Below are 27602 nucleotides of genomic sequence, written 5' to 3'. Positions count from 1 at the left end.
TTTCTCTTGTTGAAATAAAAGTCAAAATCCGTCTGCAAAGTATAAATAAATTAATGAAAGACTACGGAAAAAAATGCTACTACTAAATAAACTAAAAAAATGCTACTACGGAAAAAAATGCTACGACCAAACGCATTGCGTGTGGACTTTTTCTTTAAAATTATTTCCATTTTGGGATAGGATTTTGAATATTTGAGTAGAACAGTACCAGTCCGACCAATTTAATGCAACTTCCAAGCAATGACCCAATTTGCAGTCCAAGATCAATGGCCCCTCTTTAAAAAGATTGAAACCGCCGATCAAAAAAAACAAAGATTGAAACCCACTTTCTCCCTCCTCCACCCTCTCTCTCTCTCTCTCCTCTCTCAAAGTTCTTGTTTCTTAATTGAGCCAAAGGAATCAAGAAATCCCCTCGTGCATCAAAACACTAATCCATTTGATCGTTTCTGGTTTTCACCCACATTGGATATCGTTACTAGATGGGATTGGCGGCGAGCCCCCGCCTAATTTTCCTCCCCCTCCTCTGTTTTGCGGCGGCGGTGGCGCCGTCTTCCTCCGCCCAGAAACTGAAGACATTCGAGGCCGAATACGGACGACCCTTTGATGAATCCTACTACGATAAATTTGCAGTGGAAGGTGACGCGACCATTAGTCTGGGTGCACTCCAAATCACACCAGATTCGCGCAATGATGAATACACCCTCAGGAATAAATCGGGAAGAGTGTTTCTGGATCAGCCGTTCAAGCTGTGGGAAGGTATTCTTCAGAATATACAAAACTCTTCTGTCTCTAGATACGGTAGTATTAAGAGTTTTTTTTAGGAAAATGATAATGGCTTTGTTCGTTTAGCATATTTACTTTGTTTTAATTTTATTTTTTAATTATTATTTTATATCTTTCTTCAATCATTACTCTATTTTCTTCAATTATTAATTTCATTTCTCTCTCTATCTCTCTCCACTCATTACCCATCTCTCCAATCATTACCTTATTTCTCTCTTCACCCACTACCAAAACTAAAATACCCAAATATGCTAAACGAACAAGGCCATTGGCACTCCAAAAATTAATGCAGGCACTCCAAAATCAGTGTAATTTCAAAGTCATTTTCTTTTGTTTTTGGAGTGTCTGCATCAATTTTTGGAGTGTCAATATCATTTCCTTTTTTTTAAGTGTAATTTATAGTTAACTGGGACACCTTATCCCTCAAACTTTTATTTTGGCACTTAGCCCCGTTCCGGGTTTTGGTCCTTAAAAAATAAAATAAGTATTTATTTACCAATTTCAAGTTTAAAAATGGTAGGCTTAATGAAATCAAAAAATATGCAATATGAATATTGTTTAATAAATTTCGATCAAACTTTGCAAAAAAAAATTAAAAATTTATTTTTATAAATCTATTATTTTTAACTTTGAAAATAGATTCTTATTTTTTAGGTCCTTATTTGAGAAAACGGAACGGAGATCGCCTATGACTAATGAAAATGCAACTTCCGTTATCATTCCGTTACGAATTGGATGGAAAAATATCACATGCAACTTACATATCCTCTCATATGAAAAATTGATACGTTTTTCCCCTTTCTCTTCTCTACATCTATAAACATCCATACTAGTATATGCAACTACATCCATATACGTATCACCAAACCAAAACTGACAACAAAAACAAAGAAAAAATCACACCCATCATGAGTCCTAAGCCTGTCATGGGCCAAATCCGATCCGAATTCGATAAGACTCAAATCCGATCCGGATCCGAGAAGACTCAAATCCGATAGTGGTAATCCCGATCCGAATCCGAAAAATTCGGATCCGATCCGAAATCCAAATTCGATCTGAAAATTTTTTTACTTCAAAAATTTTAGAAAAAAATTTATTTTCCAAAAAAATTTAAAATAAAAATACAACTTCTTAACCTTTTTTTTTTTCAAAATAAAAAATTTACTATTTTTTTAAAAAAATAAAGTTCGCATTCGGATTGATAAAGGATTTAATCCGATCCGATCCAAACCGAATTTGGATTACCAGATTCGAATTATCGGATCGACATTATCGGATCCGGATCCGGATTGAATTTTTCGGATCGAATCCGGTCCATTGACAGGCCTAATCATAACCTACCAAGCCGCCTGTTAACAATATGGTACAAAACACACCCATCTTTTTTTTACTTCATCCTTAAATTACCAAAATCACATATTTCGTCTTTAAACTATCGTAATCTCACATATTGAGTCCAATGGAATTTGGACATTAAAGGATTAATTGGACTCAATGGGTAGGATTACGATAGTTTAAGGACGAAATGGTTTATTTTGGTAGTTTAAGGACGAAGTACAAAAAGAAGTGATAATTTGAGGGATTAAAAAAAAAAAAAAAAAAACTCTTCTATGTATTTGCATAGTTCTAAAACATCAGTTTCTTTTAAATTGGGAGTTTTCTTCGAAGTGTAGTATCAGTATCAGGTAATTGGAAGTAGAAATGAGGCCTCTTTTTTTTTTGTTTTTTTTTTATCCGGAAATGAGGCCCGTTTGCTCCCCTTTTAAGAGTTTTTTTATTTTATGTTTTTATCCATTAAACTATCACCTCTTTTTTTACTTTGTCTTTAAACAATCAAAAGCACCAATTTCGTCTTTAAATTATCCAAATCCCACCCTTTGAGTCCAATTAGTCTTTTAATGAACTAATTAGGCCCCGTTCCCTTAATTAATATAAATATTTATTTTTTGAATTAAATGTGATGTATTGTGAGAGAATGACCTATCTCATAAAGCAGAAAATAAAAATAAGAAACTTAGCGGAAGGAGGCCTTAGTCCTTTAATGGGTCATTTAATGAGTCCAAATCTCGTAGTTTGGACTCAATAGGTGAGATTATGATAGTTTAAGGACGAAATAGGTGGTTTTGATAGTTTCTAGATGAAGTAGAAAAATGGGTGGTAGTTTGAGAAATAAAAGCATAAAATAAAATAATTTTTTTTAATAGTTAAATTAGCACTTTAGGAGAAGAGTTGAACTGCCGACCTCTTTATTCTTAACACCTAAGTCTGATACCTGTTTGCTCATTGCAATAGGCAATCACTTTGTTAAGTGAAAAAATTGGCTGCTTATTTCCCGTGAATCTATTCAATAAGGAAATTTAAGCCATAAGCGAAGCAAACAGGAAAGAACATCTCCAAACGGTGGACTGCTACCGTTGCCGTTTTGGCTGCTAAAACTATAACTTGACAGATTTTTTGAGCATTCAAGTCGCACCACGCTGTCTTTTTGTCTCAATAAATGTCAAAAACATCTTTGATGGCTTTTCCGAATCTGCGACGCTACCCCAGCCATCTCAAGTTTGATATTGTGCCAAAATAACACTGAATCGAATTAGCCATATTGTTATTTTTTGAAATTGACAAAGTTATTTCATTATTAATGGGTGAACTTTCTCTAATTGCTAAATTTTGGCGATGGCGCTCTAATATAGTAATATCAAACATTTTTTGTTTTCTACCCTTAAAATTGTCATAGGACTGTATTTTGTTAACATGGAAATCTCGACGTTGGATCTCGTTTAATTACTTTGTGTCAAATTTGGCACAGGCTAATTACCAAACAAACAAAAAAAATTGACCCCAGGTATAGCAATGCCGAATTTGGATGGCTTCAATGGCAGACCATTGAAGCATCCTTTTTGTCCAAGCTGGTATACGATGGGAATAGCAGCTGCGTTGGAGGAGCTCTAGGTGTAGCCAAAGGATTTATTTTATCGTAGATTTTGTTAAATGCTTATGCATAAGAAATTATTAATATGATACCAATAAGCAGGACCCTACACATTGCAACTGCACTAAAGATTTTCAATAATTCATGTACTGTGACACTTGTGTATGTTGTCACTGACTGAGATTTCTTGAATCACCTGAAGGTAGCATCAACTCAACCTCCACTCGAATCGCTTCATTCAATACCTCCTTCCTCATCAACATCTACCGGTTCGGAAACACCACCCCCGCCGAAGGCCTAGCCTTCTTCGTGGGGCCAGACTTCCTCCCGCTGAACAGCTCCGGGCAGTACTTGGGCCTCACTAACGCTACCACCGACAGCTCCCCAACAAACAAAATCGTCGCTGTCGAAATTGATACCTTCAAGGACAATGATTTTGATGCTGATGCAAATCACATTGGACTCGACATTAACAGCGTCAAGTCTAGGAATGTCACCTCACTGGACCCGTTGGGTATAGATATTGCTCCAGCTGGCGAGGCCAGGTTTCACAATGTGTGGGTCCAGTATGACGGTGTCAAAAAAGAGATTGCCGTTTTCATCACCCGACAGGCTGACAAGGACGGGGATACCCCTCCGAGGCCAGATGACCCGGTTTTAAAAACGAGTCTTGATCTAAGAGGAATAGTGGATCAGCACTCGTACTTCGGGTTTTCGGCATCAACCGGGACTTACGAGCAGCTCAACTGCGTTTTGAGGTGGAATTTGACAGTGCAATATTTTCCGGAGGGAAAGAAACCGTGGATAGGGATTTTGATTGGAGTAGGGGTGTCAGTATTGTTGCTGGTGCTGGTGGGGGCAATGGTGATGGGCTATTATTACCGCCGAAAAAGGCGACTAGCCTGGTCGAATTCAAACATATTAGGGGCACTGACGAAATTGCCTGGGACTCCAAGGGAGTTCAAATTCAAGGATTTGAAGAAGGCGACTAACAACTTCGATGGGAAGAACAAGTTGGGGCAGGGCGGTTATGGAGTGGTGTATAGAGGCCACCTCCAGAATGAGAATCTGGAGGTGGCGGTGAAGTGGTTTTCGAGGGGAAATTTGAAGGGTCAGGATGATTTCTTGGCTGAGCTCACCATCATCAATCGTCTCCGGCACAAACATCTTGTCCGGCTTCTGGGTAAGTCCAAGATTTTGTTTTTGAAATTTAGCCATTTAGTTCATCTTAGATCTTTAATACTTTTGGGTCCACTTCTTGATGTTTCTGTATTGTAGAATTGATTGCCTTATCTAGTACTTGATGTTTCATCAACGGGATGACTTGCATCCATCATAGTATTAATAACCACAATAAGGTCATATGAATTCTATAGTGTCCTTTATCGACTTCCCATCGTATGACTAGTACAGTTTCTAGATTAACGTTGTCAAATCAATCCTTAGCCAATTGATATTCGTCACACTAGTGGAGGGCAGGGTCTAGTTTGTGTCAACAATTTGGCTTTGGCAGGAGTTTAGCTCTAGTTGAAGATAAGGGGAAAAGCTTCATTGTGAAAATTTGAAGTATGGTTTAAGCTTCCTCCATTTTGAAGAAGAACTGAACGTATGGTTGGAGATAGCACGATATACCATTGAGACCATAATTAGCAGGGTTCTAAAAATCGGAATTTATCGAGGATTAATCGCTGGCGGGAACTATCGAACTAGATCCAACTAATTGTTATGCGCCGATTAATCGCCCATTACTAATTTCTATGCACCAATTAATCGCCGACTACTAGGCCTCGAAGCTCGAAGGTAGCCAACCGCTAGACTAACACCTAGCAACTTTTAGAACACTGATAATTAGGAAATGAATTATGTTTTGCAAGAAGCCAAGGAGATCACTTTCATTCGAGCAAAATTTATGAAAAGTAAAGAACATGCCTGTGGTTTCCACTTTCAATTGGTCCAAGATCAATACAAGGGGTCAAAGTAGGGTTGGCATTTTTCCATATTTAGACTCTAAATATGGAAAGATGCCAACCCTACTTGAGGGTCTAAGGCCATCACGGTCAAGTAGGTTGAGAAGTTCTAAATTTTAGACTAATGGTAACCCAAGGTTGAGAAGGCTTGTGAATTCCTTATCACATAACCTACCAAATAACCCATGACCGACTTACTTGACGGGGATGGCCTTAGACCCTCAAATAAATAGATTCATTTTTTCATGGCTGTTTCCTTTGGAGAAATGTATGAGTTAGGAAGGGTGGTTGAGTCAGACTTGGGTATCATAAACTGGTTGAAGAGTCAATTTAGGCACCTTACCCACTTCAAGGACCACAGCATCTACCAGTGCAAAACTAGGATATATCTCTAACAGTTAGGTTTTTCCATTTGTATTCTATTTAGAAATAAATATGCGACTTTTCTTTGATTTACTATGAAACTATGGATGGATGCCAAATAGGTAAGAGGTTCAACTCCTAATTTCGACTGAATGGAACAGAGTAAAGCAAAAAAGTGTTCTTGGGGATTGAAACAGGAGAACTGAAAAATGTGCAAGGGATTTGGTACTCCTGTCAAGTGTAAATTGAATAAGACAACAACACAGAAGGCGCAAAATAGGCAACCAAGAGACACCAAGATGATGATCCAAAAAAAAAACGGAGAGAGAGACACCAAGATTTGTGTGAGAGCTAAGTTGGTACGCCTCCTCTAGTGGAGGCATGGTTCGAGCCCCGCGAGGGGCGGTTTGGGGTTCAGGGATATGAACAGCCTCTGAACTTCCTGTGAACTAACATACTAACACTCCGCTAACCCCCGCTGATATATACAATATTGGCAAAAAAAAAAGGAAAAACCAAGGGGCGAAAAAGTTTTATATATGTATAGGGATCTTTCCACTCATTGAGAGGCTTTGTTACATGTAGCCTTTTATAACAACAATAACAATAACAGAACCCATCTAGTTCTCAATCCTTGGGAATATGGGTGGGGGATTTGAGACAAACATAACCTTTGGCAACATATAGACAAGCAATTGCTCTTAGAATACCACTAAAATAGTGAGCCCCCTATACCTCCAAGAACCGATGAGCTAAATGGACGTTCTGCTGCGGAACTAAGCCCTCAAATCAAAGCCGAAAGGCATCAGAGAAGGCAAGCCTAGAGACCCAAATCAAACACACCCGGGTACTGATATGAAGTCTGTATCCGGCATATTTTGTTGGCCATTCGCCTTTCAAGTATATTGTGTAATAAGAAATTGATCGCTCCTATAATGTAGAAAAATGCCCTTGGACCCTTTGTAAAAACTATTTTTCCGACCGATAAAAAAAACACTACTTTTTCGAGAAAGATATTTGAATATTTCAATGTATCCCCATATGATGAAAATTAGATGAATTCCTCACTTAGACAAGTTCCTGCACCCGACAAACGTACCCAAGTCCAAAACTAAGCATGTTTGCACTCTCCGAGAAACCGTATCTGCTGGTTTATCTTCTCATTTCAAAGCAATGTTGAAACTTCACTTTGTTTCAACAGTGCATACTTGTATCCCTTTGTTGTCTAAAACTAAGCATGTTTGCAGGAGTTTTTGTATATAGCATATTTCTCTTGCAGTCTTGCTTGTGATACGTGTATTTCTAACAACTTATCTCTATGTACAATTAGGATGGTGTCACAAGAACGGCAAGCTCCTATTGGTATACGAATACATGCCTAACGGCAGCCTCGACGCTCACCTCTTCGGCGGAGCTGATAGCAAGCCACTGGGCTGGAATCTCCGTTACAAGATCATCACCGGGGTGGCTTCCGCCCTTCACTACCTCCACAACGAATACGACCAAAGGGTGGTCCACCGTGACCTCAAGGCCAGCAACATCATGCTCGACTCAGACTTCAACTCCCGGCTCGGGGACTTCGGCCTCGCTCGGGCCCTCGACAATGAGAAGACCTCATATGCCGGGACGGCTGAGGGTGTGCTCGGGACGATGGGTTACATCGCACCCGAGTGCTTCCACACAGGCAAGGCCACCCAACAGTCGGATGTCTATGCGTTCGGCACGGTCTTGTTGGAAGTAGTCTCTGGGCTACGACCCGGAACCAAGATTGGTGGGTTCCAGTTGTTGGTGGATTGGATCTGGTCTTTGCACCGCGATGGGCAATTACTGGATGCTGTGGACAAGAGACTCGGGGGAGACTACGTGATCGAGGAAGCTCAGAGAGTGCTGCTTCTGGGCTTGGCATGTTCCCATCCAATAGCGGGCCAAAGGCCTAAGACTCAGGAGATTGTTCAGATAATATCAGGTTCAGTGCCAGTTCCCAATGTGCCGCCGTTTAGACCAGCTTTCGTTTGGCCTTCAATGATGCCCGTGGGAGGGGGAGATATCACTTCCACAACAACGGACACGAACTCCTTGCCAACGTCCCATTTCGTTTCGGAATGGGCTCCGCGTTCGAGCTACGAACAATATGGTGACGATGACAGTATGGTGTAGTATCTTTTGTACACTTGCACAAATGTTGTTTTGTGTTTATATCAGATTTCCTTGTTCTTTTATTTTATTTTTTTCCTACCAGCTTGGTATTTTTTGAGGGAGTAGGATATCTCAAGATCTCCATCATTTATTCTATTCGGATGTTTATTTTCTGTACAAATGTGTTCCATTGACAATCTGGTTATTAGAAATGTTGACATGAAGGGGCCTAGATTTTGCTGTAAATTTCACCCTAAAGAAATTTATATATACGCGCGCTTTGCTGTTAAATTGATCACACCACGATCAAACCGGAAGAATTGAACAATTTCTTGGGAATCCTACAAGATTCATTCGTTCTTTTATATCTAACAGATGAAGAACTCCCAATGAACCGGTGTAGTCGGGGCCAATACGTTGATGTATTCCTGCCGTTCACAAGAAACAGATGCCGGAACTTTATGAATCTGATGCAATCATGCAACAATATATTTTGTCTAATGCCCAAAACGGAATTGGTTGCTGGTCTTTCTGGAAATAAGAACTTGAATTCGTGAGAACTCCACCAGGAAAATTATCATTCAATACAAACCCAGGTAATTCAGGCAGAAAGCCAAGAAACTCCCCAAGTTTAAATTTCATTTTCGTATGAATGTCAATAACAGATAAACGTGTTCTCTATGCTTGTGTAGTTTGGGAAGAGTTGACGCGCACATGATCAAGAGCTTCACCAGCACTAAAATTATTTGAGATTCGGAGCGTTCTGTAATCTTTGTAAGTGAAAGGAACGTACAACCGGGGGTGTTCTGAGTCGACTAATTCAGGAGGGGCTTCCACCAGTGCCTCCTTCGGTCCCAAGAGAAACGAAGCAATTGACAGACGTATGGTTGCTTCTTTGCATTGCACCCGGTGCTTTACGTTGCGAAATCTTCCGTTACTCCATATCTTAGTATGTCAGCAATCACAACAAAACATATCAGAGAAAACTGTAATTTGAGCAAATGCGAATTCCAGAGATAAATTAAGAAATTATGCTCTGGGGCATGGATAAGCGTAGCAAAAAGAGAAGGTTGGCTTAGGAATTGCCTGAGCAAACTGTAAGTGTTTGCCAGGCCATGTCTTGAAATACTAATATACAGTAATAGAAATTAAACCATTTTCAAGAACTTAAGATTTTTTGTTTTTTGATAACTTTGGTGTTCGGGCCAGCTTTCCGAAAAAACAATTCACTAAAACTGGTCTAGGACTCGCACTGCATTATGTGCACTTTTCTGTTAAGCATTATGGTTCGTAAACAAGGACAAAACGAGGTTACTCACAGTAGCAATGTCCCCGAAATTGACAACGAGGGTACCCGGCATTGGTTCCACGGCCACGAATTCACCGGACTTGTTCATGACTTCAAGACCACCCACATTCTCGTCATCCTGAAGCACGGTAAGGAACCCCGAGTCGGTATGTATCTGGACGCCGGTGGAGCCTACGGTCTCTGGCGTGAAGTTGTATTTGTTGATCCTGAATTGGCAAGGCCAGTCCTCAAACGAAAGGGTGGATAACCCCATGGCTTCGGCTAACTTGCCCATTATGTCCATCGCTAGCTCGTGTATTGCTTCAGCATACTTCATTATCGTTTTCCTAATTAAATAAGAGTCAAGTTTACTCAGATATAATGGAAAGAGAAACTCTATAATTCACAGAAACAAGCCCTATATAGAAGCCCATAGAACCAAGCATTTCTTCACACTAACATCATCAATAATGCTTCGGACATAGACATCCGGATACAGAACCGTTGCATGCACGTGGGGTCTCATGGTGCATTCGTGGTACCATGACTATTGGACGCGGCAAGCTCACCTTGAGACCCCGTCTCTCAAGACCACTCCGAACTTGACTTTGTGGGTCCCAACTCAGGCCAACAACATTGATCCAAACCATTTACCGCGTCTTTAGATTTATTCGTTAACAAAGCAGTTTGATCAGACATTAATAGAAGTATAAACTTAATTGTAATCAATAGAAGTATAAACTTAATTGTAATATATTGAACAAAATGGACGAATTGAGTTTAGAATATATTGGCCATGAGAGATTGGGGTATGGAGGTGAGCATGTGCTTTATGATTTACATTCCAATGGATTCAGAATCAAAATCACAATTTATGATGATACTAAAAATTAGCACCGAAAGATAAGATTTTTAATCACAGAAACCCAATTCATGCAGTGGTATTACTGTAATCAATAATAATGACTTTGTATAGAGTGAATTAAAGAGCAAAAAAAACCTTTGGTCATGAGAGGCATCCAACTGGGTACAAAAGGCCTCAACAGCATCACTAGATGAAATATCATAAAGGCCTAAACCCTCATAATAGGGATTAATTTTACTAGGCGCCATGTACCCACTTCCTGCGATCACGTCGGTGTTCCGCCGCTTGATTTCGGCCGGAAGGTCGAGGAGGGACCGGGTCACTGCCTTCATCTCCGCCGCCAGAGGTGCAGGGAGGATCCTGTGGTGGTTGGTGATCCTGAAACAACCCCATTCCTCACATGCTTGTATCAGCTTCTTTGATTGTTCTGGAAAGGACTCCAGATCAATTATTGGGACTGCATAATCACTTGTTATGGCCATTTTTCTTTGGTTTTCTTAGGGTGGGAGAGGAATTTTTCTTGTTCAAGCTGTCTGAGATTATGGACTAATTAGAGGTTTATATACTACAACATTGGGGTGTCTAAAAAGCCACATTTTTAATGGAAATAATTTTTTTTTCCTACTGTAGTCTTTGTTTGTTATTTGTTCAAAAATAAATCACCTTTTCCAAGATATAAAGAGGTGATCGAACTGAAGACGAAAACGGGTAGCGATTTTCGCACTTCTATTTTTTTTTATAACCGCACTCATGTGTTCTATTGTCCAAGTTTTAACAAGAGCGCACCGCTGAGAATACAACTTCAGAACACAGATACGAACACATTTGTGTCCAGAACCATTTACGCACATATTCCTATATAAGAAGCGATGAAAAACGTGGGTCTTCTCCAAATGTCGTACACACATGTTCCTGTATAAGAAATGATGAAAAACGTGGGTCTTCCCCACATGTCGTATTTCAGTAACTCGGTTGGTTTTTCTTAACAAGTTGTATTTCAGTTGTCTTTTCCAACCTCACAAAAAATGACTAGATTCGAGGTACTTTGTGGAAAATGTAAGGTTGTAACCAATTCCAGTTGTTGTTTTTTCCAAATATATAAAGAAATCCTCAGGTCTTTGACTAAAGGCAGGGGACAAGGAAAAGCTCTGTTTTTTTGTTTTTTAGCGATGATGATGATGAGTCGGAGCATATGTTATATCTATATTTGAGAGTGTGGATGTGATATATCAATGAAGTTTTTGATTATTTATTTCCTTTTTTTTTTACTTTTTATGCTTTTGAGTCTAAAAAAAAACATGATGGGTTCTTCTAATATTCTCTCATAAAGTACAAAGAGTTTAAAAAAAATAAATAAATAAAAGAGAAATTACAAAAATGCCCTCAATATGTCACATCCGCAATATAGATATAGAGAAGGGTTGGAGATGCTCTCACGCGGCAGTCTGTGAAAAAAATATGCCCGGTAGCTTGTAATTAGTTGTTAAATCAATTCCTTTAGTAATTTATTTTGATTGAGTACTAAAATCGAGTACTAAATTTGATTTTAATTGAGTCCATATCGCAGGACCGTACGTCATTACGAGCATGAGCTCATGTATGATGAAAACTTCTTGTGCGTTTGTCCCCTTTTTAATCCACGAAACTCTACCACGAGCCCGCCTGCGGTGCAAGGAGATTCTTTAACCTGAATGACGAGAGACCGACTGTAGGTACCGACCATAGGCGTATAAATATTGTACTGTTTGGGGCTTATTAATGGATCCCGCTCAAATGATCTGAGAAAAATTTAGCTATTGGATCAATCACTTATAAATATTTAATAGAGCTGATTTTTCACAAGACTTACTTCCGGAAAAAAAAATTTCAAATTACCGAGCAGATCGGATCAAATCATTTGTACGGGACCCATTAGTGGGCCCCACACATCATCTATACAATATGCACACCCTTATGATCGGTACCCGTAGCTTTTTCGCAAGCGTAACGGATGTCAGCTCCATATTATGGACCAGATGAATCGTTAGGGTTACGTTTTTTGCTTCTTGTACTTATTAATCTGAACTAGGTGAATTGTTTGGATTAATTATGTAACTATTGTGTTTTCTGTCCTCGTGTTTTTATTTTCGTTATAGCAAAAATTATTTGCCGTATTTACCCCCAAAAAAAAAACTATTTGCGGAGGGCATGGTCTAAGTTTGGTTCTTATTTTGGCAATCCATACTTTGCTTTTTGCTTACAATGACGCAGTAGTGTAATTTACGTAGCACAATGGCATGTAATTTGAATAGGGATATGTGCCGAGTCGAGCTGAGTTTTTTTGGTGTTCGAGCTCTCCATCCGATGAAAATTAAGCCCGCTCGAGCTCGACTGGTCTGATATTGAAAAGGTCTAACTCAATCACATTTATATAAATGAACCGAGCTCAACCTCAAAGAGAAAAGAAGCCTCAATCAGATTCACGTTAAGAAATAATAGACGAGATGTGGACCAAGTATAGAAACATGTTCACCATGTTAATCAGTTTAATCACACAATAATTAATATTTTTGACAACCATAATTCACATATCGAAATGTTTTATTCCTATATCTATTCATTATACACATATTCTTATTTCTGTCAGCCTTCTCAAGCTCTTAAAGTGTACTCGAGCTTAATTCAGTTACCAAAAGAGCCGAAAAATTTGACCCGTGCTCGTTTGTTTTCCAAATCGATAAATCTCAAACAAAATTTAAACGAGTCCAGCCCCAGCCCGAGCTACGCGTGAATAGGTGGATTCATGTATGGTGCCAAACAAGATGTGCACAATGTGATTCCTGTTGGGGTACACCCAAGTGTGTGGGTGTGTGTTGTAGGGGATATAACGCCTTGGTCCCCTTTCTCCTATTTTGGACTGCCTTTCGGCAGTGTGTGTGTGGTCTAGATAGTGGGAGAGGGCGGGAGAGTGTGAGCTTGAGAGCTTTCCGGCCCAAAGGGAGGAGCGGGGCTCCTCGGAGATGTCTGAAGAGACTGTCAGAGAGCCACCGGAGTGAGGGAGAGAGAGGAGTGGGGAAGCCGGTTTGTGGCTATCCCGTAGAGGTTTTTTCAATTGTATATGTGTGTAAATATATACAAGGAGTATTTTCTCAAATATCTCTCGTTTGTGCTTGGTTGATTTCGTGCTTGTGCTTGGGGATGCAAATTCGAGGGTCGGGTCACGACCCAACAATTCACTAGGATACAAACACAAATTTTGTTTAGAGTGACAGTTTGAAAACTCTGCTACAAACACTAAAGAGCCACCTTAAGTTTGATAAACGTTAGATCCAAGTTCCTTGCATCATTTTTTCCATGGAGCTAATCTTGCAAGAAATCTGCTAAAAAGAAGATTATTGCAAGAAATAGTTTCCCCCTTGGGGGGGAAAAAGTATGTTTGCTGAAAGAAAATGCTTTTGTGCCTTCTAAGACAAAATATTAGATACATAAGAATCAATACGTATTATTACAAACAACCAGCAGTACTCCTGTGAAACATTCTCCTACCCTCATCTAGCACTCCATCCTCGGGCCTCTGAAAAGAAAAACAATTATCCGGAGAGAGAAAAAAAAAAAACACGGTACAACATTTTCGACATGTTTGTTGTTGTATCGCTCCTTATACGTGAGAGAATCCATCAACAAGAATTTACCAACTTCAACAAATGTTTATGTATAGATGTATGTATTCCACATGGTAACGTCCATTGGCCTTACTCTTCTGTTAGCCGGTCTTCTTTGATCTCTTCTAGATCTTCATCGTCTCCCTTCCTACCCGCCTTCTCCTTCCAATATGCCAACAACTTTTTCAAACGAAGTACTTCCTTCGATGAAACATTCTTTTTTGGATCATTGACGACTGCCCGAACTCTTGATGCGTACCTGAAATATTACAATAGAACCGTCATGGTCTACGTCAAGGAAATGCATAGTTTGGCCTCTTATTATTTTCTATTGCTGATTTCGACAATTGCATGCACTTATTTGGGTACAATAAGATAATGAACAGTCGAATTTAAATTCACAAATGTGGTTCCTAAAAAAAAAATTTCCCATTAGTAAATCCATGTATAATATCCATTATTCAGAAACCGCCTGAAAGTTTATGATATGGTTAGATATAAGAAATTGAAGCTAGAGTCAACATGTGATGGTAAGAATATAAAGATTATCCATAAAAATGACATAGTAAGAGAAGAATTACTATTCAGTTGCTTTCCTAATGGATTGCTCATGATTTTACGACTAAATGTACTTTCCTTGCATCGATACTCAATGGAAAACTCAGGGAGGTGAGGAGCGATGTGGGATAAACTCGACACGTTAGCCCGGTAGCACGTGGAGGTACTTGTATGAATTGAGGAGGTGAGGAAATTGACTCAAGCGGAGACTTGTCCGTATGAGACGAGGTCACCCAAGATCTAGCTTTGATAAGATTTCTTGGAGAGGTCCAACTTAAAACCGATTGGCAATAGATGGAGTAGACTCTAGATTATATATAACCAAGCTTGGATGGCTTAGGTAAATGATTTGGGATAAAGTCTAACAAGTTAGACAATTGTGAGCCACATCTAAGTTTGACTCAGCCGGGGATATGTTTGCGAACATCAGTGTTTTTAGCATTGTCACCAAGTGAATCGGAAAAATTTGGGAGTTTTAACTACCACAAAGGAAAACAATTAAGAACTTACGTTAGAGAATTGTTTGACTCATCTAAGTTCGACTCAGCCGGGGATATGTTCACGAACATCAGCGTTTTAGCGTTACCACCAAGTGAATCACTCATCAACATTGTCAACTTGTGATTCCTGTAAGGTATGTGTTGATTGCCAGAAAATAAAGCACTGATGACATCGCCAAGAGCCGAAAGTGATTTATTAATGCTTTGAGCTTCCTTGAGTTGAACACCATGAGAGCCAGACTTTTTCGTTCTCTCAGAACCGGCAAGGTCCACAAAACTTAGCTGCACAATTAGAATGGTGAGACGAATAAGCAAAATAAGTATTGCAAGTATATAACACTACTCTTTATTTTAGCTAGTCATCCAAAACCTATTATTTTAGGTAGAGAGAAAGAGGGATATAAATATAGAAGTTCGATACATTTAGGTAGTTTCAAGGCACAAAGTTAGACTAACAAAAATGCCTTTCAGGTCTCATTTGTCTAGCCTATTGGAGAAGCTCTTTTAAGTCTTATCCCGTCAAGGTAGATGTCTCCATATTCATTGAAATGATATAGTGTTACCAAAAATAATACCTTTCCTCTAGCCACGGATTGAGTTTGAAGGTTGGTACTCTCAACGACAATGGAAAGTATTACATGGGATCTTGAACTATGCTCGTTCGTCGAAGTCCCACTTGTATGTCGTTGTTCAGATCCTCTCCGGATGATACTATTCAATTCGTCGAGTGTTGAAATTGATACTACTGTCACATTATCAATAGATACCATGCCCTGCACATTTCAATATACCAATAATAGTCAATTTGAAGAAAAGTTTGTAAAAGTCAAACATGCAAATTTACATACAATTAAAGTGTCAATATCCAATGAGAAAAACGTATAATCACCTTTGAATCTTTTTTGATATCTAATTTTAAACGCTTTGAACTCTTCGGTAATAAAAGATCGACTAGTACATCTTGATATAGCTCCACCATATATACCTGCATATTTTCAGGTTGATGTGTAAGACATTTATCCAAAGCAAGTTGATGAAGATAATGCTAAGTTAGTTGTACTAACTTACAACCATGATGTAGACAAAGTAAAACTAGCCATAGCTTTTATCGGTAGCCGGATAAACAGACCACTTGTATGTGTCCGTACAGATTTAAAATTATGCATCTAATGGGTAGACAGAAGATGCATCAAATGGTGAATAAATTTGTGAGATCATCAAACAAGTGTGTTTACTCAAGAACGGGTTCTGCTTATCGATAAAAAATAATGAAACAAGTATGTTTTCCCAATGTTGAACTACTACCAAAGATTTATGGGATATATAGTTGTTACCTTTAGAGAGAATTGAACATTTTTACTATCCCGCTTCAGAATTCTAAAAAGTTCAGATGCAGCTCGTGGCGTAAGCCCGGGATTATCCTCCAAGCCATAAATTGTAAATGTCTTTCCAGAACCAGTTTGGCCGTATGCAAACACACACACATTATAGCCATCTACTGCAGATTGCACCAAATACTGCATCGATATTTCAGAAAAAGGTAAATGAGAATCCAATAATATTACAAAAAATGTGAGAAGAACCTACGAAGCTGCAACATAGTAGGTATATCGTATTCCAAAAACATTAAATGTCAACAAACCGCTCAAATTAGTTGAACTTACCCTTGCATCATCGAATACATCTTCTTGGGAGGCAATGCCATCAAAAACACGATCATACAAATGTTGTTTTATATCATCTTTCCACTGATGCTCAACAGTGAACTCATCTATAGTTTGAAGCACGTTTCTTTCTTTTTGAGCAATCTCCTTGTCAGAAAGAGGCCTTAATCGACAAAAGACTCTAATTTTGCCTTTCATGTCTGACGTGTGCAAAAAAAATTCAATGGTGAATACAAGCATTGGATAAGAAAGTTGAATCTTTCAAATTATAAACATGTGACAATAAGATTACGATGATTTAAGGTGGGAAATCAAACCCAACAATAAAGTTTCCTTCATACCGGTGGGAAAATAAAGGGGAATATTCTACCTTCTATTGTATTGAAATATTGTTTCCTGAGGACTTGTTCTTCCCTATAGAGTGTTTCTAATTCAGCTAATTGTGCACCTTGCATCATCAAGAGCGCTGAAGTTGACTCATTCTTTCGATCAATGTCCTAAAACCAAGAACCCTTCAGTAAAAAATTTAAGATATTTATCTACAAACCGAAACAAATACAGTCATATGTCTACAATAGATAAGGAATAAAACCATATCCCCTAAAACTAGCAAAATACTGAAGAATTTAGCATGAGATCACCATCACCACCTTTTTCATTTCTCTGAGTTCCTCAAGTTCCTTGTAATCATTTTTCAAAGAGGAAAGTTCTTTCTCTTTGGTCGCAAGACTCGATTGTGTCATAGCCAAAGCTTGTGTAACCTCTTCCAGCTTTGTTATAAGTTCAGAAACTTGAAGGTTAGTGGCCTTGCTATCTTGTTCAAAGCTTTCCTGAAGAATTTCCACCTGCATTCCAGGGCCATGGGGACATCAAAGCCTTCTCCAAGCAAAAATTGGCCTAGGTTTGTTTTAGAAAGCAAAGATTCCAATTATTACCTCCTCAGCTTTCTGCCTTTCAAGGCTGACAATTCTTTCTTCCAACATTTTTTTTTCATTAACCAGTCTTCTTCTAGTTTCTTCTGATGCACGCAACTCTGACTTGCACATGTTCAATTCATCTTGGATCTTTTGTAAAACCTAGGCATAAACAATCATAAGGAAAGCAATAGTTATCAGTTATAATCCGAAGACTTTCTGAACAATAATTAAGCAAATGAATAGCCTTGAAAGATATTTCGAAACTAACGGATTGAATCAGACAATTGAAGCGTATTAAGAAGGAACTTAAAGGAGTAAAAAAGGAGATGAACTGGGCATTAGATGGTGTCGTGCAAGTTTCACGGAATTACAAGTCATAGAAGAGCTTAAGGAATGTCAAGTTGATGGTGAATGGTTGGTTGTGCAAGAGATATTATTGCTCTAGCTTTGTTTTAAATTGAGAAACATATGTTCTTCGGTTTGGCCATGGTAGTGTTTTGTAGAACCTCTTTTGTCAAGCAGTTGAGGGTTTGCCCCTTTTGCATGTAAATAACGTTGATCCTTTTTCAATGGATTCTCATTAGCTACCTAGAAAGAAGCCATTTACCTGGATTTGAGTTGACTACAATATGACATACTCCCTCTGTCCCTTTTTGTTAGTCTATTTTGGGACTTCAACTGTTTAAAGGGACATACATGTAAGACAAGGCAAGTCGGATTTGATTCCCAAAATTGCTCCTTAAATCCCCACTTTTAAAACTACCTTTATGAAGGTTAGATTTGGAATCTACACACTTTTTCTTTTGACTCTTCCGAAAAGACTAATATTTTGTGACATTCTAAAATGGAATAGAAGACTAAGCATGGGAGACAGAGGGAGTAGAATTCTAACAAGTATACCTTGTTATTTTCTTCAATTAGCTCCTTTTTGGCAGCACTCTCAAACACTGTATTACTACCACGCGTTGCCAACCTCGCTTCCATGCTCTGTTTCTCCGATAAAGCAGCCTATAAGTACCAAAACACTACATAGTAAGTGAAAATGAGCAACTATAGGGAAACTAATTTCAAAAGCATAGCCAGTCACCTGAAGTGCCGAATCTTTACGATCACACAAAGATCTGAGTTTGTCGCGATCACTAGTAACTTCCATTAAGTTTTGCTTCTCGGATCTCAAAATGGCTTTCAAGCCCTCCAATTCTTCTTCAAGTTTCGCTTCTCGCTTTTGTGTCTCACGTCGTTCTTCCAATAACTGCATTTGCATACCCAGATTGCTGAAGTTCCTTAGAAATTCTAACAGCACCTAATAGCCGTGAAAGTTGTTTTGAAACTAAGCACAGTTGAGTTTTTACCCCTTTGTACATAATGTTGATCCTTTTTTCAATGAATTTTCACGTAGCTACCTAGAAAGAAACTGTCTACGTACCTACAATTCAGTTGACTACAACACGATGTACACCCTCTATCCTTTTTGTTCGTCTATTTTAGGACTTACAACCGTCTAAGTGGACATTACATGTAATACAAGTCGAGTGCAATCAGATTCCCAACATTGCCCCTTAAATCCCTACTTTTAAGACTAATTTAAGTCAGAAAAAAATTGTCCAGATTCCAGAATGGAATAGAAGACTAAGAATAAGAGGCAATGGGAGTGCAATAACAAGTATACCTTTTTATTTACTTCAACTAGCTCCTTGCTGGCGTTACTCTCAAACACCCTAGTACTACGCGTTGTCAACTTCTCTTCCATGTTCCGTTTCTCAGATAAAGCAGCCTGATAAGTACCAAAACACTAGTACAAGTAAGTAAATGAGCAACTATTGGATAACTAATTTCAAAAGCATAGTCAGTCACCTGCAGTGCCGAATCTTTTTGATCACACAAAGATCTGAGTTTGTCGCGATCACTAGTAACTTCCATTAAGTTTTCCTCCTCGGATCTCAAAACACCTTTCAGGCTTTCCAATTCTTCTTGCAGTTTCGCTTCTTGCTTTTGTTTCTCACGTTGCTCTTCCAACAACTGCAAGCATACCCAAACTATTGTCAAGTGCAAATTCCATGAGATATTCTGACATCACCTAACTCCCTTTTACAACGTATAGCGCGGCACTTTTTTCAGTTGTAAAAATCTGGTTACTTCACCGGGAATACTGGTACCTAATTGTATATCTATTGGTCTTATTATTACAACGATTGAATATTTACTACAGTTGACTACTTATACAACAGTTTTATTTCAGGACCATTTCGAGGATTTTATGGTTGACTACTTATACAACGAAAAGAAACAATAAGCAAGGTTTTCAAAAGCGAAATTGCTCACTTGATTTGCAGCCCTTTGTGATTCTTCGAGAGCTCTGGACAAATCCTCGATGCGTTTCTCATAAGCCTCACCGTTGGAAGGCCTAAACTTATCAGAAATATCTCCATTTGTTGACACACTAGCAGCAGACTTTGCTATTGAGTTGCTACGTAGCATGACATCATTTATGTGGGTTTTAAGAGAGGCACAGATTTCCTCTCCCTGAATTAGACGGAGAAAAATCATACAACAACATAAATGATATAAAAAAAAAAGGCCACAGTTGCAAATGTGAAGAATTGACATATCAATGGATCCATGAGAAAGTGTCAAGTACCTGCTTAGTTTCAAACTGAAAGACTTGCAACACATTCGCAACTCGCATTTTGAAAAATACAGCTGTATTACTGCTTCCGAATTGCATGATCTCCCTTAACTCAGCAGAATGCAAATACTCTATGGGAATGGGGCGGAAAAAATGAACCTGTTAAAAAAATTGAGCGTTGATCATACTAGTGCCCAGTAACTACAAATCTACAATGCGTCTACAACACTTAATCTTATTTTAAGGCTCACCCCACGGTTATTGATGGCCAAAGTAAACTTCCCAGGCAAGAGTCCGAGGGGATCTTCGCTCTTGCGAACGGTAAAGAAAATTGAATGCCCATATGGAAGTGCTCTCAAGATCCGGAGAAATTGTTGTCTTGCTTCGTTTTTTGTAAGATTTTCCTACACAGAGAGACAAAATTCAATCTAAAACCTTATATTCTGCAACTATCCCGAAAAATAATCATTCAAAGGAGATATCTAACAATCAAATAAGAACCACAGAGATCGCTCACTACGGAGGAAAAAGTATTGGGCTCTATCTGGAAAAGACAAGTCAAATATGGCAGTGGGCAAAATTGGTTTTTTTTCTGATGAAAGGAAACAGAAAGTTCTACCATGCACTTGTTGATCCTGAATCACACAGAAATGATAAAGGAAAAACAAGGAAACGAAACTCCACACTACCTTCATAAAAGTGAATTACGAATTCATATGGAATTCCAAAATAGTAGTGTTCTTAGTTCTTACCATTGAACGGTACCGAAATAAAATATCAGACACCCATTCCCGAATTGGTCGATTTACTGCAATATGCTTTGGTAGAAAGTGATCCAGCTGTGATGCCCAATCACTGAAAATTTGTAACATTTAAGAGAAAAGTAAGTTTCTATATACGCCAAAGGGAAACAATCTGAAATCAATAATGCATTTTGGCTTCAGCATAAGCAACAAAGACAAGAAACATATGAGGAAAAACACCACCACAGCGAAATAAATGAAAAAGAACTCTGCAGCTAATATGCGACAAGAAGTGAATACAACAAAACCATGTTACAACTGAAATTTGCAGATGAAAAACAAATACTAACGCGGATGATTCAGGGCTCACAACATAACCATTTTCAACCAAAATTTGCAATGCAGCCAGCTGTGCCGCATCCTCCCTTCCAACAGGATAATTTCCCAGTATATAATCATATTGCAACTGTCAGAATACGCCCAGAAATCAATGATTCAGATGTCAGAAGTAATTTAAGCTTCAAATGCATTGTTGAATATTTTCATGTGATTAAGCAATTAAAAACAAAATCAAAACAAGATTACGTACTTGAACATAAGATAAATATACAAAAACTGGGGCTCCAATAGCTTCATCTGACTCCCGAAAAAATTTCTTTCTAAATACCAATTTGCGGAGCATCAGGTCTCCTTTACTTGGGTCTTTCGGTGCCTTAAAGTCAGCTAGAAGATCCCCGATGTAACTTTTGTCATCCAGCCCAATATACTCATCTGTATACATCAAAGTGCACATTATTAAGAAGACCTTTCAAAGAACTTTCAATTAGGAACCAAGGTGTTACAAAAGTAACAAGATGGTTGTAATCACAAACTATAAAGAGAACAAATCGAACTCCAAGAAAGCAAAAGACCAGGACATATACATGGTCTTGCGTGGTTTGGCAGGGTGCCTATGTCCATGGTAGAGAGGAAGAATAACATTAGTATATGCAATTACTATGATCAACCTCTCCACGAAGTACAAAAGGCCCTTCGCCTCCGTTAAGGTCATTAAGAGGATGGTAAACTACAAGAAATCTCACAACACATGGTTAATGTAAATACCATTTCCAGGTTCTGGTGATTTAGAACCGGCAACAACCTTCCGGCACTCAAATAGACTGAAGCTTGAATATGCTTGCAATTTAATAATCCCTGCAAGCTCCTGAAGCGGATATGCTGTTAAACAATACTAATAAATCACAAGAAGATATCATTGAAGCATACGGACTAAAGTGGGGTTAAAGAAAAGAAAAAGGGTAGAGTATAAATCCACCATATGCACCCAAAACTGTGGTTTAAATATTTCAAATGATTGTCCAAATTTTGGAAAAGCAAGGTGGCCATAACGACATATGTAGAGTTGAATGTACTAGCACGCAATAAACTAGCAATCAAGGAGGCCCCTTAAAATATACAAGCATGCAACATGAGCGAATGGAAAGAGTTTTCTTGGAAAGAAAGAACTAGTTGGCGTCATATTATCAAGAGTTGCATGGCTAAGAAACTCTGTAAGAAATCGCTACCCCGCATAATTTAGAAAACACAGCAAATGCATCACAAGCAAATTTAGCAGCAAAGGGGCAAGCACGTGAATATTCTCAGTCATTGCCCTGAAAATTCCCTGAGCAGCCACATCTGATAGTGTTGGACAGTCTGTTTTGTATGAACTTTGAATACAACTAATTCGGACCTGATGAAGCATCTTCTCCTTTCCCATGAATTACAATCTGAACTTTCAGAATGCGCTCATATTATCTTTGAAACCACTAAAGGAATCAGGCATGGATCAATTTTGCTAAGAAACAAGAAGAAAAGTCATTGCCTAGTAAGCAATAGCCAAAATGATAGCTGAAACCTCTCTATCGAAGACATTGTGAAGAATTTTTCAAACACCAGATAATTCTGCTAGCAATTTGGACAAATCATTCTTTTCCAAATTCTCTCATCCAATTAATGTAATTATCAAGCTAGTGAAACATTTAGGATTCTGAAACTAATAGAGGACGGTTCTCTAGTTAGAATTTATTATTTTGCTACTCTGATCATTGAAATATTCCTTTCGATTAAGTCTAGGAAGCATTGACTAAATGTCCATCCAATGGAGTTTAAGACCGAGGACTAACAAGATTCCCCACTGTCTTGTTGATCAATCTGACAAAAAGTAGCTTCCACAGTGAGATTCATGCAGTTTCTTTTAATCTCCTACTTCATGGGATTGAGAAAGGGAGACTCTCAACAACCAGGCTGAGGCCACGAATCTATGAACTTCGTTCAGAATTTGTTTCCGTGGTACTTGCATAAAATGCCTGAACATACTGGTTTGCCCCCATTAAATATTTTACTTCTCATTATATTTCTAACCTCTCCTTATCATGTATGTATCAACACATGCAAAAGGAAAAGTCCAATAGTACCTCAACAGCATCAGCCACAGTCGTCGAGATCCCATATGTAATTTCTTCAAAAGTTTCATCCAAGAAAAAAACTGTAGTGTTCAACTGTTTACCAATCAAAAGTGCTTTAATCTCGTCACGGCCAGGTATTTTTTGCCTTGGTCCAGCATTACAGGAAATCTTCAATGTATTCAAGGTGCTCAACGCAAGGACTTGGATATCTGGATCACTATTCGCACCCTCTGCCTCATTGCGAACATATTCTGTTAAAAATCCGCCAATATCCGTGCTAGGAGGCATACATGACGCACATAAATACATTAACTCCCACGCTCTAATTGAATATTGCCTGTTTTCCAAAAGCGACAATTAAAGGAAAGCACTTAGTATAAAAATAGATGAAGCATAAAGAATGCATCAATGCCTAGAGTAGGTTAAATGCATACTTGTCAGGATTATTCCTTGTCTGCTTTAAAATTTGCGCAAAAAGTTCATCTCTCAGCTCAGAATTCTTCAAACCCTGCTTGTACAGTTGCCCAACAAGCTCAATACGTTCGTCTAAGCTTACTTCATCGGGTGAATCAACGCCCATGTACTTCAAAATATGCTTAAATAGTTTAACTGCCAGTTTTACTAGGTCATTGTTTATCTTTAGGACTGAAGTTGGTATAGGATCCTGTTGAAAGATGCAAGTTCAATTTCAGTTAATATAAGCAACAATACAGCAAAGTCTCATCAAACTTTTAGTTTCTAGTCACCTTTTGGTAACACAACATATCCTCAATTGTGAATTTTTCCGGCACTTGAGCGCCCAGGGACATGCTGGGAAAAAAACTGTGTCTCCCGAAAGATTTATTCAGTTTTTGCATTGCCTTAAGAAACCCCTCAACCTAACAAACCAAAAAGAAAAGAATATAGTGAGGCAAAATTTTTGAACCACCAGTAACCAGAAGCACTAAAGCAAAACTTGGATGTGCAGCCACAAACCAAATAGAGCCTTGAGTCGCAATCAATTAAGAGTAGAAAAATGCTAACAACTGCTCTAAGGCAATGGTTAATGTGTAAAATGTGCAAGGATGTCCATGAAATGTGTATCAAAATTCAATGTCATTTCCAGGTTCAGGTGAACTGTGCTTGAAACTTTTTAAAAATAGCATTTTGTTTGTATTATATACCTCCCACCTCGCGGTGGTTAATAGGACAGTTGATAATAATTATCAGCATAAGCATATCTTGTCACCTGGAATTTCTCAATAAAGGGTACAGCTCCAGCAATATCTGGCAGACTACCTGACCTTTGGAGGGAAGCAGTACTACCAGACCTTTGGAGGGAAGCAGTACTAACCGACCTTTGGAGGGTAGCTGATGTACTGCAAAAGATAACATTCAACAGAAATCAACTTTAGTCTTCTACATGAATTGCCATTGAGGCAGCAAATCCTATGTACAATTACAGAATCATCACAATCTATTCTAAGAGAGGAAAGTGCCCGTGATGCCTTACAGGTAGGCATAAGGTCAAGAGCTGACATCTCAACATAGCAGAATGAAAGAAACTTACGGTGGTGGAACAATGGAACCATCGCTTTCACAATCATCCAAGTTTGAGAGAGCAACAGAGTTGACTGAGGAAGATCTTTTGACATTGGGAGGGGTAGCACTGGGCGCAAGATTTGTACTTAGAGGAGGCCCGAACCACATGATGTTCTACATTGACAGTAAAGTGTATATTTCATTAGTATATATTGCTATGAAAAAGCTTGAGCAAGAGACATGTATGTACATAGCCGCCATTTAATTTACAGACGCAACCCAAAATATTTGCTAACTTCAAATTTTTTATGGCTTTTTTTCCAACAGATATAAAAACTTTAAGATTTTTTTTTAAGCCAAGGGACTTGCAGGGGCCAATCCCTTAAAAACTTTCCCAAATGAACCTGAAAACTAGTATAATTAAGGGGAGAATTTAGTGTTGTGCAGGAGCCTGGCACCCCGGCACCCACCTGTATCCGTCCCTGGTCATACAGGTGTTTGAAAACATGAGTTCTCTAACACTTTGTGTCATAACTTGAGGCATATCAGATGTCATTGCATCAGAAATATCATGAACAGTGCAAAACTGTTCTACCTCATTGCCTTAACTGAATTTTACCCCTTCATTGTCGTCACCCATGTCATGAACCTTAAAACTGATTTTAAGGAATAAGGAGTAAGGACAAAATTTTAATTTATCGTTAAGTGCAAAAAATCTAAAGAGCATGCGCTTAAAGAGAGAGATTCTTCCAATTCTGCAGAATAGCAACCTTATTCAATTACAAAATTAAATCAAGTTCATCATATGATCCCCGGAGACATCTTATTACAAGCACAAAACAACCAGAAAGCGAGCACTCAAATCCAACTATGTTGCCTCACATATATCATGTTTTATAGCTTGATATACATTCTTGGGCCAGTTGGTAACAGCCTTGGGTTTTGGAATGGTAATCTTGCATGGTTTCACAGTTTATGGGAGGTCCTGGGTTGAAGTCTCTTTGTTTGCATTTGTTTCCAATTTGCATTCTCCTACTCTCTTAGCTTTTTGTTTCATTCTATGTGTGGATGTTTGCGTCTCTGCATGCACAGCATACCATAAAAAGGGAACCCACAGAGAAGAACCTAGAAATTGGCAAGCAATAACATAAGCAATACCAACCAAATATCTAGAAGATTCAAATGAAACTTGAAAGAGAGTGAAATTAAGTAGAAAAAAAATCAAAAGACCACCAAAGTGTACGCCATCTGAGCATGTGAATATTCACACAAACTTATAGAGTGCAATTCTATTCACCCACCCAGCGAAAGAGTGAATTTATCCACCCTATGTGGGGTCTACACCTAATCTTACTTAGATAATTAGAGTTGTTCACATTGTAGAGTTTGGTTTGTTTCGCTGTAAACTATAACAAAATTAACTCAAGTAACTATAACAAAATTAACTCAAGTGGACTTCAACAAATGATTATTCAAGCAATGAATCGGAACAACTGTTATTTGACCTTACTTACCGACGGGGTTGAACTAAAAAACAAAATGAATGACTCTGATCATCAAAATGAGACTCTTTGAGTGGCTGAATGTAATCGTACTAGAAAACATAAATAACATATACACAATTGGAACACAAACTGCAAAGTAGCTTGAAATGGATGAAATATTTTGTACCGGAAGATGGTACTGCACTACCTCAGGGGAACTTCGCGGGCAGAAGACTTGAGAACTCTGCCAGTGCTCAGTCTAGAGAGAGAGAAAAGAGAGCTGGAGCTGAAGGAGGGAGGAAGAATAGTGAAGTATATTTCAAATACTCTCATTGATATAATATGTTATGCTATGATCAAAAGAATCTCTTACGTATGTTTACCCAGTATAATTAATGTTAGTATTATAAATAAAACTCACCATGTCATGCACGGAAAGTCACATAATAAGTTTTAAAGAATAGTGAAAAACATTGATAATACGAAGCAAAACTAAAAGGATACAAAAGAATAATATTTACATTCACAATTGACTACTCTGGAAGATAATAAGATCTTACAAATTGATCCCAAAAAAAATCCTCTTGCGTAAGTTAAGATCAAAAATATACTCTTGCGTATATCTATTCAGCTTGATATTGAATAAAGTAATAAAACCCGTCATATTTCGCAGAAAGTCACATTTGAAAGAGCAAGAAGTTCAATAGATAATCAAATCAGTTTACGAGAGAAATCAACAAGAAGAAAGCTATATTGGAAATGTAAAGCCTGAACTAGGCCGAAACCAAAGTTGTTGATCCGCCTATAACCGATGGATGCGCGAATGACGTTAGAACCCTCCTAGTAAAATTTTGTGCTTGTTATTCTCCTGTCACAAGCCATGTGCTTGTCAACTACTAGTACATTTATTTACATTACCACACGAGTTAAGTGGCATCTTCGAAAGCATCGCAGGTTTCTTAGACAAACCAAAATATTCTTAATTCTTTCGGTCTTTATCAAGCACAAGATATCATGGATATTAAAAGTCAGCCGGCCGGCATCCAGCCAGTGCCAGCATTGGACCGTCATGTGATGTCTCATATATGTAAATAGTTTGAATGGTTAAATAAGATCATGTAAATCCATGCAAATAATGAAGTTCATCGGATATTGAGATCTATTGGAACG

At 38.4% G+C, this 27602-nt stretch overlaps 3 protein-coding genes across 3 annotated transcripts; 1 reads left to right on the top strand and 2 right to left on the bottom strand.

The window, feature by feature from the left end:
- The first annotated feature begins 348 nt into the window (after nt 1-348).
- On the top strand, nt 349-8424 carry LOC131299034 (probable L-type lectin-domain containing receptor kinase S.5). Its single transcript, XM_058324572.1, has 3 exons — nt 349-756; nt 3915-4895; nt 7373-8424. The coding sequence occupies exons 1-3, from the start codon at nt 480-482 to the stop codon at nt 8197-8199; spliced, it is 2085 nt and encodes a 694-aa protein (XP_058180555.1). The 5' UTR covers nt 349-479; the 3' UTR covers nt 8200-8424.
- Nucleotides 8425-8706: 282 nt separating this feature from the next.
- LOC131299035 (2-oxoglutarate-dependent dioxygenase DAO-like) lies at nt 8707-11037 on the bottom strand. The gene is made up of 3 exons (XM_058324573.1): nt 10467-11037; nt 9498-9813; nt 8707-9123 (listed from the first exon to the last, which is right to left on the bottom strand). The coding sequence occupies exons 1-3, from the start codon at nt 10811-10813 to the stop codon at nt 8857-8859; spliced, it is 930 nt and encodes a 309-aa protein (XP_058180556.1). The 5' UTR covers nt 10814-11037; the 3' UTR covers nt 8707-8856.
- A 2713-nt stretch (nt 11038-13750) lies between these two features.
- LOC131299030 (kinesin-like protein KIN-14I) lies at nt 13751-27360 on the bottom strand. The gene is made up of 26 exons (XM_058324567.1): nt 26620-27360; nt 24977-25122; nt 24656-24785; nt 24174-24305; nt 23862-24091; nt 23437-23764; nt 22085-22184; nt 21570-21751; nt 21331-21446; nt 20990-21092; nt 20489-20641; nt 20250-20396; nt 19934-20134; nt 19466-19630; nt 19281-19385; nt 18699-18863; nt 18512-18619; nt 17630-17770; nt 17345-17539; nt 17065-17191; nt 16695-16894; nt 16365-16547; nt 15920-16015; nt 15606-15803; nt 15041-15312; nt 13751-14231 (listed from the first exon to the last, which is right to left on the bottom strand). The coding sequence occupies exons 2-26, from the start codon at nt 25114-25116 to the stop codon at nt 14063-14065; spliced, it is 4086 nt and encodes a 1361-aa protein (XP_058180550.1). The 5' UTR covers nt 25117-25122; nt 26620-27360; the 3' UTR covers nt 13751-14062.
- Between the last annotated feature and the right edge of the window lie 242 nt (nt 27361-27602).

The sequence above is a fragment of the Rhododendron vialii genome, chromosome 8a (assembly GCF_030253575.1).
Source record: "Rhododendron vialii isolate Sample 1 chromosome 8a, ASM3025357v1".
Lineage (NCBI taxonomy): Eukaryota > Viridiplantae > Streptophyta > Magnoliopsida > Ericales > Ericaceae > Rhododendron > Rhododendron vialii.
Note: the sequence above shows the minus strand (reverse complement) of the source record. Positions and strands in the feature narration are given on the sequence as shown.

Excerpts from the sequence above, each read along its gene's own strand:
- LOC131299034 (XM_058324572.1), top strand. The coding sequence starts at position 480 with ATGGGATTGGCGGCGAGCCCCCGCCTAATTTTCCTCCCCCTCCTCTGT. Across the intron at positions 757-3,914 it reads GCCGTTCAAGCTGTGGGAAG|GTAGCATCAACTCAACCTCC; the intron begins GTATTCTTCAGA and ends AATCACCTGAAG. Across the intron at positions 4,896-7,372 it reads ACATCTTGTCCGGCTTCTGG|GATGGTGTCACAAGAACGGC; the intron begins GTAAGTCCAAGA and ends ATGTACAATTAG.
- LOC131299035 (XM_058324573.1), bottom strand. The coding sequence starts at position 10,813 with ATGGCCATAACAAGTGATTATGCAGTCCCAATAATTGATCTGGAGTCC. Across the intron at positions 9,814-10,466 it reads GATGCCTCTCATGACCAAAG|GAAAACGATAATGAAGTATG; the intron begins GTTTTTTTTGCT and ends TTATTTAATTAG. Across the intron at positions 9,124-9,497 it reads ATTTCGGGGACATTGCTACT|ATATGGAGTAACGGAAGATT; the intron begins GTGAGTAACCTC and ends TGACATACTAAG.
- LOC131299030 (XM_058324567.1), bottom strand. The coding sequence starts at position 25,116 with ATGTGGTTCGGGCCTCCTCTAAGTACAAATCTTGCGCCCAGTGCTACC. Across the intron at positions 23,765-23,861 it reads ACAAGGAATAATCCTGACAA|GCAATATTCAATTAGAGCGT; the intron begins GTATGCATTTAA and ends TTTGGAAAACAG. Across the intron at positions 20,642-20,989 it reads TATTTCGGTACCGTTCAATG|GAAAATCTTACAAAAAACGA; the intron begins GTAAGAACTAAG and ends CTCTCTGTGTAG.